A 15050-nucleotide genomic window follows, 5' to 3' on the forward strand; every position below is an offset into this window, starting at 1 on the left:
GCGCGAACCCAGGACCCTTTTTGCAAGAAATTTCTATAAGCCAGCCAGATATACCAACTGGGAATTAAGTTCTATAAACAAATTAGACCATGCAATTTACCATGGGCAGTATCAAATAACTATATATGGTCCTTGAAGAAAAAAACTATGGCAATTAGACCATAATCGTTCAGCGGTTCAATTGTGCAAGTGCGTTACTGCAGGAAAGCCAAATTCAATTTCGAGCGACCCGGGAATTAATCTTGTGCCCTGAACGTCCGTTTCAACTTGGATACCGCGGCTGCGCTCATGTACCCATGCATGCATGTTCAACGGACAGTCCTTCACGCTCTTCAGCGTTTGAATTTTTATCCCGAGAATGAAAACGAGTGAATTAAAACGATGTAGGCCAAGGATTCTGTGGCTTAAAGGCTACTGTTGCAAGGTAGTTTTCACAAAATACAAAAGGCAGGTGGCGCATAGTACCACTTAATTTCAGTGGTATGTACATTTACGTTCATGATCTACACTATTCACCAGATATGTGGCAGTTATCTATTTAATCACCACACCAAACCATAGATCCATAGAGTTAATCGACAAACACACACCGCTTTGCCAAGGGAAGGCCTAGGCCTAGCTGTAAAGGCAGGACGATTTCTGGATACGTTTTATTGGACTGATTCGTCGATGTGCGTTCTGTGACAAAAGGGGGACTGTGGAACCTGTGGAACGACGCGCGCTATGCCTTTAAGGTGCAAACGCCACCTTGAGCAAGATATGTGCTCATGCACAGAAAAACAGAAAATCAGCGGTTCAGAATGCACATGGCTGCCGAGACCTCTCATGCCTCTTCGAGCGGTGGAGCTATTCTGACTTCGACGCCCCCAGTTTGGCGAGATCTACGACGACGACAGTTCTACCGACCACTCTGCAGTAGTACAAGGCGGCCGGAGAGGTAAATATATACGTTCGAACTCGGTTGGCTAAAGACGCGCGGACAGACTTTACTCAAATCTGGGCTTGCTTTCATGGTGTTAATTCATTTCATTTGAAAACATAGAGCCGAGTCTAATAATTGTTCTGGGGTCGGAAAGCGCGATCTTTGAGGAGCGTCTCATTTGCATAAGTGTGTGCGCAGTCGAGATCTCTGGTAAAAAAAAAAAAAAAAAAAGTGGCGGAGGGGGGGGGGGGGGGGGGGTTATAAGTACGCCAAACATCCCGGAAGTTGCTACTTTGAATCTCTCACTGCCTGGGCGCTGGACATTACACTGACGCCATGTTTACTGACCTTTTACAGTAATTGGCACGGTATTCCGTACAGCACCTTCATAGACTAAGTTTCATCTTAAATAAGCTCTCTGCTCCCAGTGGGCTGCAACCTATGAGAGTAGGAGGAGGGGGAGGGAGGGGGGGAAGGGGCTTTGTTTTAAGCTGCATCATATATGCAATCACAAATAATGGAACTTCCAGCAACAGGCACTTAGAGAGAAAACCAGAACCCCGCATAATCTTTGTTTAGCTGTTGAGAGACCTTGTCGAGATGCAAAAACAGGATTTCTAGGAGGTCCCTTTTTGTGAGGTGATCTGCACTTGCTTAGTGACTGGAGAAGTGATTTTAATGGTTTACTGTGAATCTCACAGTCCTGTGGTGATAGACAACATTGAAAAAATGGAACTGCACAATAAATGAGATAATGAGGAAAATATTTTTCTGCCACCACCGTCACAATTACCCTACATCTCTCAAATAGTTCCATCAATGTTTTTCTGCTGCTTTGGAGGAGGAAAACAGGCCATATCAGTGTGAGTCCAGGACTAGTCTTTTATGCATTACCTCCACGTCTGATTGTTAAATAGCTTGTGCTTGGATTCTGTGAGCTGAAATTAAACTAATGCATCACCCTTGCCCTAACTCTACTATTTTAGTTCCATGCGGTTAACATACGAACCAGGATATATTATTTACATTATTAGATATATAGCATAGTAGGAAGGGCCGCTGTGTGTGTGTGTGTGTGTGTGTGTGTGTGTGTGTGTGTGTGTGTGTGTGTGTGTGTGTGTGTGTGTGTGTGTGTGTGTGTGTGTGTGTGTGTGTGTGTGTGTGTGTGTGTGTGTGTGTGTGTGTGTGTGTGTGTGTGTGTGTGTGTGTGTGTGTGTGTGTGTAAGGGGGGGGGGCACATGGGCACATGCACTTCAGCATGTTGCATAGAGCTCTGCATTCGAAGCTTTACTTGAATGTATGTTAACGGTGTGCCCGATGTTTCATGAAGTCGGCTGATTTATTGTCTAACATCTATGCTCTTTGTTACCAGGTTACACAGAGCATTGATGAAGACGAGGATAGAGAGGTGCCCCTGGATTGATGCCAGGTATGAAAAAGGCTTTTGGCAGAGAAAGAGAATGCTCATGGCACAAAGTTGTCAGTGTTTAATTACATATTTGTTTCAGTTGCCCCCACTACAAGGAACTTCATATTCGCACAGTACGAAGTTTCTTGATTTATAATCTGGTATCTAATTTTCAGCACAGTTCAAACTAAGCACAGTTAGCATAGTTTACACATGACATCTCACACTGCATTCTTTCCTTGATGGTCTTTATTTTGAGATGTTTCAAAATACCTTTTATTTCTCTGTTGAGAAACTTGGTGTCCTATTAGAGCTGCCACTAAAAAGTGATAAATGTGATAACCAATAACCCTGCCTTTCTTACACCAGGCCAAAGCAAGATATTGCTTGCCAGTAGGCACAGATGTGCATGACACTCTCCTGGAGCAGCCGGCAACAGCGCATGTAAAATTGTAACATTTTAGTTTGGCCTGTCCCAGAATTTGTTATGGAAACGTTACAGTAGCTCTTGTGCTTGTTTTTTTTTTTTTTTTTGTAACCTATTGTGCTGCAAGTAGAAAAAAAAAAGAAGATTGAGGTCTAAAGATCCAAACTAAAACTGCAACCAGGGTCCAAGATTTCAATTTTTTTTGTCAAGTTTCAAGTTTATTGCACTTCATATATGATAGCATTACATACATAATAAATAAATACAAAAGGAGTCCCATAGTGAAATGTACTGTACTGGGACCTCCTCAGCTAATTAAAACGAGTTATGAAAGGGAGCAGTGGTTACAGCAAATGTACAAAGTAAAAATATAGTATGTTATAACAATAATAATTTTTTCCCTTGCCTCTATAACAAATAAATGTTATAGAGGCAAGGAAGAAAAATTCATTCTGAAATTATAGAATACCCCACAAAGAAGTAGCCGTAGACAGAACGACAAGTAGTATCATATATCATAAAAAAAAATGAAAGAAAGAACAGCAGCATAGCGTAAAGTAATACAAGAAAATACAAGTATCCATTATTCAAATATTAATACAAACAAGTGAACATGTGCAAGAAAACAAGTTTTAAAAGTAACTTTTTACGAAGTGTGTATGAAGTATTTCATTAGTTGGTGGCACTGAATGATTGAAGAATTGAAGAACAAAATGAGCGCCATTAAACAAATGTAGCAAAAGACTTGATTTGATGTCCGGAGGTATGTTATTCCATGCTTTGACTGATGTGAATCCAACTACGGTAATTAGTGCACACTCTTGGCAGGAGAAAATTACTTCTTGATGAAAATCTAATGGTATTGGGGTCAGTCAGATCTTGACGATATATAAACTAGAGAAGATTGTTGTTACTAACAAAACAATATGTGAAAGTGCCTAAGTTATACGTGAGTAAGGCAGAGATGGGAAGAATGTTAAGTTGCTGAAAAAACTTGGGAATATTGGCACGGTATGGGCTGAATGTAAATATACGTAAAGCTTGGTTTTGTACGTGTTGTAGTGGTGTGATGTCACGTGTGAAGGATATGTGAAATCCCAAGTCGTAATGCAGTAATTAAGATGACTATGTATGAAAGCATAGTATTATGCTCATATTCATGGAGAAAGGACCAGGTTTGCAGGTTTGAAATCCATTTATCGCTCTGAACACTGATAGCCTCAGGCAAGAAACAGGAATTAGTGGCTGAGTTGCTGCTAACGCAAGGAAATGGCTTGACAAAAGCTGAAAAATGAGAGCACCTGTAGGAGGACAGGGTTTCCAATGTCACCAAGTTGCAGTTTCCAAAATACACAGTGTTATCAAGTGTGTTTACCATGCTTAGGGGACACCCTATCTGAGGTTGGTCATCAATAAATATAAGGTCACTCACTAAAGTCTGTTAATTTGCTTCTGTCAAGCTTTATTGATGACTTTAAAATCATAATTTTAATGCCAATGACACCTATAGTTGTATGGATTTACTGAAAAGTCAGTGGCTCTTCAGATACTTTTTATTTTTTTCTTTCCCACCTTTTAATACCTGACCCATATCACAAAACAGCACTTTAAGCCCTGGTCACATTGTTGCATAAACAGGGATGTGGCTTTGATATGCACCACGCTGAAGGTTTTTTAGTTTTCTTTCAGCTTGAGTGTCACTCGCGCTACCAAGAGTGAGATTCTGTGATCAGTAATGCCTGCGATAATTATGCAAAAAGCAGTTCAGTGTCTTGGAGAGGTATGTCACTGTGATTTTGGAGGGAAGTGGATAAACAAAAATATGCTTCAAGGCTTAGTCAGGGCTTTGTCACCTTCTATGCATCAAGATTGGTAGGGCCTGAATTACTCTTTTCTCCTCTAATTTAGCAGCTGCGCAAGGTGGAAGCAAAGAATTGCTAAATATATACTTAAATATTGTTTAGCAGAATCAGATCTATGTACGTATCTAGCCTGACCATTAGGAGGAGCCATGTGTGGCTCTGGAAGAAGCAAAATCATGGTCAGTCAGTGCTACCACGTGCATCTTCACGTTTTTGCTGCAACAAGAGCACGCCATAATTACCCCTCGCTGCACACAATTACTCGTGTCTGCCATAGGATGCCATAATGTTAGGAGACTCAGGTTATCATAAAAGACATAAAAGATGAGTGCTTGACCTATGGCAATGTAGTTGCTTAAGATTTACACTTTTCCAATGTACATTTAGTTATTTAAATGTTTAGTTCTGGAGAATTGCTGATTTTAACTCTAATGCCGCCAAGACTACTAAAAAAGGTGCTCTTCCTGGCTGAATATCGTTCCAGATACTGAAATTACGAACACTTTTTGGCTTGCAGTTGGCAAGCGGCCATGTAGCAAACTTGGCCTTCCAGCGTTCACCATGTAGCATTTCTCCTTTTCCTTCCATTGACTCCCCTTAACATCCAAAGTGTTTACATATACGGCTTTAGGTGGGCGTTTCAATCAATTTCAGTTATAACAGTTGCTTTTAAAATTATAATTGTCATATGAGCGCTTAAGCCTTTCACATGCAAGTGAGAACTCCAGCAATTTCTGCCGGAGTAACTAAAAAACTTATTTTGAGCTGTCACGGCAGCTCGAGCTCTCCAGTTCCAACCTGTTGGAATTTTTTTGCTATGTCGATGCCGCTCACCACTGAGTTCACTCAATTGCTTGCATGTGAACCAGCCTTTATGTGAAGATTTAAAGAGTAATTGAACAAATTTTAGTTAAATAGGAAACTAGCAGAGATAGCTATTGTCTCTTTAAACGTTTATCGAGCCTCATAAACTGATTATAAAAATGAATTGCATGTAGTGGCCATCCTCTCTTTTGTTAAAGAATTGGTTCTGTTGTGTCCACTTTTCTGCTCCCCCTCTTTGGTTTAATGAAACTGCCATGCAACATTGATTAATATGCTACTGTCATATAATAGTTGTAAGTGGCGTGCAGTGCTGTTCATGAAGCTTACCATGATATGAATATTTTAAGCTTCAGTAATTTCAGAAAGGAAAGCTGGGCTAAGTTCTTATTGAGTGAGGCAAGATTTTCTCCTCTGGACTCACATTTTTTTTTATCAAAGCAGGAAGAAGTGCCAGTACCTTATCCTGTGCCAAGTGATGCAGACAGCTCAGGTTCTGATGAAGACTGAGGTCCTCAAGTGAGCATGTTTCTTTTTTTTTTTTCTGAAATGCTGAAGATTTAAATGCCAGATAATTCCATTTTGACACCAAAAGCTTTGAATGAAGTGCAAATGTTAAGCATTTTGGGCAGATAACCTTTCTCTGGCTTGCATGTTCAGTACATGCTCACCTTTATGCTGACCCTAACAAATGTAAAAAAATGAAATTTATCATGCAAGGAACCATATCGCACTGTTTCTCAGTAAAATACACCTGTCATTGTATCAGTTAGACTCTGCTATTTGGCACTTATGTATAAGTGGACTGTAGGAAAATTTGATGTGAACTAACATTTTCCTCCAATTAATATTTGTGGAATATCTCATTTATTTTAAGATGCTGACTGCAGAGCTCAACAAAGTACTTTGCAAGTTGCTGATGAGAGGACACAAGTTGCAGCCCTTCTCATGTCCTATGTGATGCACCATAAAGTCAGCGACCAGGGGGATGACAGACCCGCTGGACCTGCTGAATATCATCTAGTACCCAGGAAAAGCTCAAAAAATTGAAATATACTTGCTTTTCAAAGCTTTGGGTGTACACATTCCTGAAGCTGAGAACCACTTCTATTGTCTTGATTGTACCAGGTACTTGGGTAGTACAGCTCAGATTGAGATTCACTGCGAGAACTGTGAATGGGATATTGACATAGCCTTTTGCTCTTCCTTTCTTGTAATTCCTTTGAAAGAGCAGCTTCAACGAATTCTTGGGCAGCAAAACTTGAAGTTGCTTCCGCAAAGAATCAGAGGAAGTGTGATGACGTAGTGGATGGCATAGAACATGCCAGGCTGTCGGCTGATTTTTCAACTCACAATATTTCACTATTGTGGAATACAGATAGAATTAAAGTGTTTTAAAAATTAACGTTTGACATCTGGCCAGTTCAGTGTGATATTCTTGAGCTGGACCTTGAAGTCTGAAAGCAGAACAGGCTTATGCCTGCTATTTGTTTTGGTTTTTCAAAGCCAAACATGACCACTCTTTTTACACTCTTTGCAAAGGAGCTACAGAAGCTTTCCTTAGGATTTCCATTAGTTAAACATGGAGAACAGGTCCAAATAAGGGTATTTGCAGCTGCATATTCAGTGGATGCCATTCGTTCAGCAGTCGGAAACTATAAACAATTTAATGGTTTTTATGGGTGTGGCTGGTGTTACTACCCCAGGGGCTCTTCGTACGAATATTGAGATCCTGCTCCAGTGTGCAGGACTGCTGTGAAGCATATTGAAGTGGCTAGAAAAGGCACATCTTAAGTGCCTGTTTATTAATAGAGTCAAGGGACCTTGCCTTGCCGTGACCTCGTTTTGATGTAGTGGATGGTTTCATCCCCGATTACCAGCATTATGCCTGCTTTGGTGTCATGTGACAGTTACTCAAACTGTGGCTAGAAAGTGAGTATGACTGCCCTTGGTAGAAAAGATACAAATTGACTCAGCTAAATAGCCTGGTGTTGACCATCTCACCTCCAATAGAGATCACCTGCACCCCAATGAGGTTTGAAGACTGAGCTAGGTAATTGGAAGGTGTCAGACCCCCTACAGACACCCTACCATGCTCTGTCCAGAGGAGGGCTCCTGCTTCTTTGTCGAGCAAATAGGTACTTTGGGCATACCACTTCTTTCTTTTTATTATTATTTCTTTTATTTTCTATTATTATCATTTTTTTGCTGGAGGTGCTGCGATGTGCAGGTCTGAGTTACTCCTTTAGACTGAACCAGCTCTGCTAGATGCTTTAACAATAGTTACACGAGTTGTGTCGATACATTTCATAACTCCTCTGTGGTGCACTGTTATTCACTGAGGCTTGAGCTCCAGAAGCCTGCAGTATTGGTGCAATAGGCATTACCTTTAGTAAGTGTTGGTTTCCTCTTTCACTCCTTGTTTCCACTTGTGCAGCTTTATGCATTTTGGAAGTTTTCCAGTCATGGATGCTTACTGAGTTTTTTATTGCCTTTACTTCTACATTTGTCATTTTTGCTCATTCTTTTTCCAATTGTATACATACATATATATATGTACATTTTCCTTCTCCCTGCTAAGTGTTTTGCCATTGTTACAAGTAAGCTTGTTTTTTTTTCCTGTCATGTGGCTTCTATGAGGTATGTATTTATAGTTGTGCTTCATTTACCCTTTCATACATCTTTCCTAATTTTGCCTGCTTGGCGAGTATTTGGGTACAGTTTAAACCTGATGTAGTGAAGGATGTGTTCTCTGTGCATCTTCTTTTTCCCATTATTTTTTGTCTCTATGTTTTTTTTTTTTTTCACTTTCTGGCCTTTTATTTTTTTTTCTTTTGCACCTCTTACAATTGTAGTCTAACGGGCTGGCACATGGAGCACTGAACGCAGGGCTCCACTTGGGAAGAAAGAGATAAATGAAATAAAAGTTGTTCCTCCTCTTAAATCTGCTACTAATATATCTTTGTCAGTTAATGAGAGTGGGCACATTCCAGATATCTTGTCTTTGGTGAAGTGAATTCCTCGCTGCTGGCTTACTCAGGCACATTGACAAGATCTTGCCTTTATAAGAAAAGGTTGCTTGCCGAACTGCACTATAAGCACTTGCTTCCACTCTGATGAGCTTTTGAAATGGTAATGAAGGCTTGGAGCATCATGCTTTGAAAGGGTGATATAAAACAGGAGAGAGGGGGGCAAGTGATCTGAAAAGGCAAGCTGTTGGGTATACTTATGTTCATCTTGACATCTATTCATTAATAGCTTTCTGTTACCATTGAAAGTCACAATCAAGGAGTCCAGCAAGGTCATATAACATTCACTCCTCTTGTGAATGCTTGAGGCAGCGAGGCTTGCCGATTCTGAAAGTCGACAGTTGGAACTTGCATGCTCTGTGCAGGGTCGGTGCCAAAGTTGGCTAGAGGTGTTGTGTCAGTGACAGAGTGGCAGGGTCAGTTGGCGGCAATATCAGTAAGAATATTGTAGATTATTTCGTCTTCATAACAATATTGTTCAGCGATTACCAAGCCAGCGGCTTCCTCCCATTTGTTGAGTGTTATGGCAGCAGTAATGGGGCAAAGGGGGCAGGTGGGCATCAGCTTCTTAGGCTTTGACTGTCTAGGCTTTTGGCAAATATGGTCAGCTACGAATGGGCAGGATGCTTTGAAGTTAGTGTCTTTTATTGTGCCTTATGTGAGCATGAATGTATTTAGCACTAATCCAGCGGTTCAGGGCATAGCCAAATTGTCTAATGCTTGTGTGTCTGCTTGTAGTGCTTTCACTCTAAAAAGAAACAATGGGGACATAGTGGATTCAAACCCAGGAATTACTCATGGGAAGCAAGTATGAAGTGCTGTAGCTATAACTGCAGAGGATCCCCCCATGTGCAGACTGCAACACACTCTTGCACTGTGCACTGGATGTCCTCGTCTCCATCAACTGCCACCTGTGCACAAAACCTTTCGCACGTCTTACTCGATTGTTAAATTTTTTTTTTTGATGCTCAAACAACTGGGTTACAGGGAACTACATAGGATGGCTAAAACAAAGGCTCATAACGCAAGATGAAGCCGTGGTTGTCTCTGGCTTCGTGAATGGGCTAAGCTTATTGTTTTGACTCCATTGCTCTTCGGGTGTCACTTGGCTGATTCTAATGGATGGCTTGTATTCTCACTAATTTCATTTTGTAGAACAGGTGCTGTTATATTTTGATTCTATTATTTTCTTTGTGCAGTCACCATTCTTTGTTGGTTTAAAATGTGTAATAAATTTTTTGAATGTCTTGCAACCTTCGTGATTATTGTCCTACAATGATACATACATCACTGAGCAGCTCATAAGTTGCAAAGGGACACATGAGTCATGATTTCCACTTTTTCTGTGCTTCCATATATCCGTAAAGTTTCAACACATTGTTTAAATATGATTTCAGCCATGCCTACTTGATGAAGCAGCGAGTCTAGAGCTCGAAACTTCATAGCTTTTTGCAGATTCATTAAAATAAAGATGCCAGATAAGAGATTTCCTTTTTTTGCACAGAAAGGAACAACTATAGATTGCAACAAACACTTGTTTGGAAAGTTAGAGGGCATAAAGAAAAGCTGTTTTCTTTTACCATGATGAAAATAACCACATTTTGCTCAGCCTGACTGGATTTTGAGCTTTAATTTTCTGTCTTTTGCAGAGTTAAAAAATAGCCCTGGGCCGCTTACCTAACCCCCCCCCCCCCCCCCCTTTTTTTTTGTCCTTACTCACTTTTATCCTACACTTCTGCAATATGCCCCATTTTATTCTATATATATTAAATTTAAGAAGGACAAGATGTGATTATTGCAATTAGTGCGAGAGTGATGCATTAGTTTGGCACCACACAGAACAGAAGCAAAGCCATTAACAGTCAGACATGACTAGTCCGGCACTCACTCTGACATAGCCCATTTTCCTCCCCTAAAGAAGCAGAAAAGAACAGACAGAACTATTTGAGAGATGAAGGGCGATAGTGATAGGGATGAAGGTGGCGGTGTAAAAAAAAAAATTACTTGCATCAGCTCTTTCAATTACATTTTTTTTTATGTAGTCCACTGTCACAGGATAGAAACCCGTTATACTTTGTGGCACGGGCAGAGGCTCTTTATTTTTCTTTCCTTTTGCATGCCTCAACATAATATATGTCACAGGATGGAGGGGAAACTATTAAAACTTCTGTGATAATATAAGCAGGTGATGAAAGGGGCCTCCGAGAATGGTGGGGAATCCCTGCTTTTGCAGCTCGACAAGGTCTCTCCTGTTGCTAAACAAATCAGTCGGATTAAGCAGGGACCCCGTCTCATTCTTAATTTTCCTCTTCATACCTGTTGCTAAGTTACGTTATTTGCCGTCCTATATATGAAGCAGGTTAGAATAAATTGGCCCTCTCCTCCTATCTTCGGAGATAAGACCCTGGGCCGCAGCCTCCTTAGCCCACATCTTAATTCAGCGCTGCTTGGCCACCAGCTCATTAATGGCCAGAGATTAAGACCCACAGTAGCAAGAAGTCCCTTTTAAATGAAAAAATATTGGGAAAGATGGTCAGCTTGATGAATGTAGCTCAGTTTGACATTATCAATATTTAAAACCATGCAAAAGTTGGAAAAAAAGTGTGTTCCAGAATGAGTAAAAAGCCCGACCTGCTCGGTCTCACTTTGTGCAAGAACTTTTTGGCAGTTTCTTGGAACAGGAGCTTGTGGGTAAATGCAACATTGAATGGAAGGAAGGAACAGCTCAAACGGACCGGACGTAGGAAGGCGAGACAGGCGCATGAGCAGCTCATGTGTCTGTCTCGCCTTCCTACACGTCCCGTCCGTTTGAGCTTTTCCTTCCTTCCATTCAACATGAACCAGCCAGCCCGACAAAGCTCTCTTCTTGAAATGCAACATTATGTCTTTTGCTTGTCACCATACACTGCAATAGCGCCTATGTGTGTGTCAATTTTTCTGCTGGATTAAAATTTCAGAAATTGTTGAGCACTCTTTCTGTGAATGTAGCTTTGTTGCATATGCAAAAAATATATCTTTCATTACCTTTGAAATAATCCACAGAAGGAATTAAGGGTTGAGCAATGAATATGGGTTCTGCACACTATTCGAAGCACTGTTTTATGTGTTTAAAAAAGCTCGCGCGGTAATAGGTAGTGTAATGTCTGTGATATTGTTAGTGGCCCCAGGTCCACCAGGAGCCAGAGACAGCTTGAACACACATGGCAATGTAGTGGACCCACGGACGGCAACGAAAATGACAGCAAAACAATAAAACAAAAAGAGCATCCTACATGAATGGCATTGTTTAATGCCAATGGCTGGCAGCGAGGTGTGGGACAGCAGCGTGCGTCGCCTGCATGTGGCTTGGAGCGCTGAGCGCTTGCGTCGGATAACGTACGGGCTGGCGGCTGGCAGGGTACCATGATGCGTTGCCGAATGCCAGTCTCACGCGGCCACGTTACCTGACCGTTTCAGCTAACAACGGCATCACTGTTCGGATGCGCACGTGTGGCCAGTCCGCACGAGCTGTCATCCACATCTACATCATTACAATGCATTTTTATTTGCACAAGGTTTAATGATCAATAAATTTAGTCCCCAGTGTCCGTTTATTAAAATTGTACTTTTGACAAATTAAATACACATTTGCAGAAATACATTTTTAGTTCATTGCCAATATGCTACTCCAAATATGATTTTGAGCATTGATCTTTGAAGGCAGCTTGAAGTGTGCTTGAAATATATTTTCAAGGAATATCCATTTTCATAATTGAGGTATACTTTAGGCACATTGCTTTCACATTTACAAAAGTACATTTTAAATTCATTTTCAAGATGCTGCCCCAAATATGATTTTAAGCATGGTTTTTCTAAGGATGCTTGAAGGGTGCTGCAAATATATCTTCAAGGGCCACCCATTTACTATACCTGAAGTGTACTTCAGACAAATTTATTTCATATTTGCAAAAGTACATATTTAATTCATTTTAAGTATGTAAAAAATGCCTACATATTTTTTCACCTATTTGAACTATACTCGAAATGTACTTTCAGATACGATATTTTTGACACATTTTAAAAATACATTTTGAATATTCAGCAAGGAATTTGATGAACATATTTCAGACATATTTTGAGCACATTCGTCAATACGAATTACATTTAAAATGCGTAAAAAATATGCCGCTGTGTATTCCAACGCCGCCTCAATGTTAAGTCGCATAATGTGGCGTCACCACTTTTTCTTTCCCTTCAAGTTCATGATGAGAGGAAAGAGAGAGAGCGGCTTCTACGGCAGCTTGGAGGCCGCTCCGCTTCCTCAATGTCGAGCCGTGTGACGCGCGCGTCGCCACTTTCTTGACGTTCACGACGAGAGATTTAGCGGGTTTGGACAGACGTCGGTGAAATCCGTGATTGCGGCTAGTAGTGCTACGCACTAAAAATGAACGCGCAGCAAGGTGTGGGAGGCCTCTATCCTTCTATCCTGATGCGTTGAAGGATAGAGTGCACTTAAGCTTTTCCGACTCAGGTTTGTTTCTACCTTTTCATTAACAAAAACATTGTACTTGAGCTGTTGAGTGAGTTTCTGAAGCCCACGCTGAAAGATGATGGTGTACCGCGATGACCTTCGAAGTGTATTGCGAGGAAAATGAATGCTAGCGCCGATTATCTTAGCAATAGGCTCCCAAAGCATCGCTGGGTGGCACTGCGGCTCCTGATGGGCAACGCCATCTGTGGCAGAAAAACACACACTGGGACGTCGCCGGCTCGGCTCGCTGCCTTCGCGACGTGCGCCGCGCGCTTTCTCTCGAACGAGCACGCGCCCTGACGCGCCCCCGCAGGCGCATCGCGACATGCCGCCTGCATTCCGTCTTGATTATTGGACAACCTGCCGCGTATTTCCATGGAGGAAACGTAATTACAGGCGAGCAAATTTTTATTCACGTCAGCACTAGAGCAGACGACAGACGGCGATGAGTAAATATTGATTGTGAATGTGTTTTCCACGTTAGCGAAAACGTAGGAAGTTTATCTCGAGGTAAGTCAGCTATGCAACTATATTGTCGTATATAATATGTTTAAAAACTGCGGAAGTATTATCAGTACTTTGAGATAAAGTTGCTCGCTTGTTGATTATTGTTTTGGCCTGTAGCATGAGATCTATATACGGTTTTGTTTTTATTATTACGATGTTACTAAAGCAAATCTTGCAGTAGAAGAATAAGCTATAGTCCGAGGAGATGTTTCTTCAAAGGCACGAACGCTAGCAGTCTCAAAAGCACATGCGTGCTCCGCGCGCTCGACATAACCGGCTCGGAAAGAAGGTGAAATCCAGCTTGTACTACAATCGTGGTTTATTTCGGTTCTTACTAAATGGTTGTGCTTGATTTATATTTGGTTTGCATTTACGAAACCTGTAACGCGAATAGGGTGCTCCGTGCGAGTAGTGTCAATCGAGTCACAACTGGATCGCTTTTGTATTGCACTTCCAACATATTTTGGTTACGAATAATGATAATGTTGGTTCATTCATTGGCCAATTTGCGGAAATCTATAAAAGCGGCTCAGCCAAGCATGTTTTCCACCCCCTCCCCCCAAAAAAATAAAAAATAAAAAAAGGCCTCGTTCCTAGATATTTTCTTGGTCGTAGGGCACATTCACACATCATTATCGATCGCGGACGTCGCACGCTGGACATCTGTTGATTTGGTTACTTTCAGAGCACTCGCAAAGCAGGGAGCGAGCACAGAAAATTGGCAAAGCAAGACACGCGCGGAGCGAAGAGCAGGATAATCCTCTACCCCCTTCACTTCGTATAGATGGAGTTAAACCTTTGTACTCTTTTGATGCCTCTCTAAGACCTCTTTGTCAACTGTCGAACATTTCTGAGTTTATGGAGAAGGGGAAAATTGGCCCTTTTCGTTTCCACAAAGAACGCGAGACTTCTTGGAATGCTGTCATGCGGTTGGAAAACAGGGCCCACTTGCACAAAACAATCTTAAGACTGTCTTAGCTAAGTCCAGACTTAACTGGAGTCTAAAGAATAGGCCACTAGCATGGCCGCTTAAGACTGGAGTCAAGACTGGGCTTCAGTCCTGACTTGAATAAGTCGCTTGTATGATTACGACTCTAGAGCTGTCTTGGTTAAGACACAAGGACGCCAGGTGTCTAAGTAGAGAAATGAGAGAAATACAGGGATGCGCTGGCACTGTCCCTGCTGTAAGATGTACACATTCCGTCAATTTTGCGTTGTGTAAAATCCGTGCCATTGCTTTTTGCGGCTTAAGATTGTGTTACGAGGAAAAATGCCCCAAGTGGTTGCTGAGGCCGTTCTGGGAAGCCACTCTGGTGAACATGAACCTGAAGCGTTCGACGTTCAGAACACGAGCCGTCTTAAATAAGCTTGGTCTTTCTAAAGACACCATTTAAGTCTGGACTTAGCTCGGACTTTATCGTGCAAGCCGGCCCAGGTCTTATGGAAACGCTTCCAATTAAATCTGCAAAGTTCCACACGTGAGTCTCGTCTTTTGGCGCTTCGCTTACTATTGTGGCTACCCATGACACAATGCTACTTAGTACCTCCGTTTCGCATCAGCGG

At 41.6% G+C, this 15050-nt stretch overlaps 1 protein-coding gene across 2 annotated transcripts; it reads left to right on the plus strand.

Annotated features, from left to right (window-relative positions):
- The first annotated feature begins 10 nt into the window (after nt 1-10).
- On the plus strand, nt 11-6514 carry LOC146174940 (uncharacterized). 2 transcript variants are annotated; one of them, XM_084584182.1, is made up of 4 exons: nt 11-937; nt 2295-2351; nt 5886-5960; nt 6319-6514. In XM_084584182.1, exons 1-4 carry the CDS (start codon nt 768-770, stop codon nt 6323-6325), a joined length of 309 nt encoding a protein of 102 aa, XP_084440308.1. In that variant the 5' UTR covers nt 11-767; the 3' UTR covers nt 6326-6514. The 2 variants fall into 2 exon arrangements, with proteins under 2 accessions (XP_084440308.1, XP_084440307.1); XM_084584181.1 differs by having other exon boundaries at nt 526-937; nt 5883-5960.
- The last annotated feature ends 8536 nt before the right edge of the window (nt 6515-15050 follow it).

This window comes from Amblyomma maculatum, chromosome 11 (genome assembly GCF_055883805.1).
Source record: "Amblyomma maculatum isolate TAMU_Amacu chromosome 11, ASM5588380v1, whole genome shotgun sequence".
NCBI lineage: Eukaryota > Metazoa > Arthropoda > Arachnida > Ixodida > Ixodidae > Amblyomma > Amblyomma maculatum.

Coding starts and splice junctions, on each gene's coding strand:
- LOC146174940 (XM_084584181.1), top strand. CDS start 768: ATGCACAGAAAAACAGAAAATCAGCGGTTCAGAATGCACATGGCTGCC. Junction 938..2,294: donor AGTACAAGGCGGCCGGAGAG/GTAAATATATAC, acceptor CTTTGTTACCAG/GTTACACAGAGCATTGATGA. Junction 2,352..5,882: donor TGCCCCTGGATTGATGCCAG/GTATGAAAAAGG, acceptor TTTTTATCAAAG/CAGGAAGAAGTGCCAGTACC.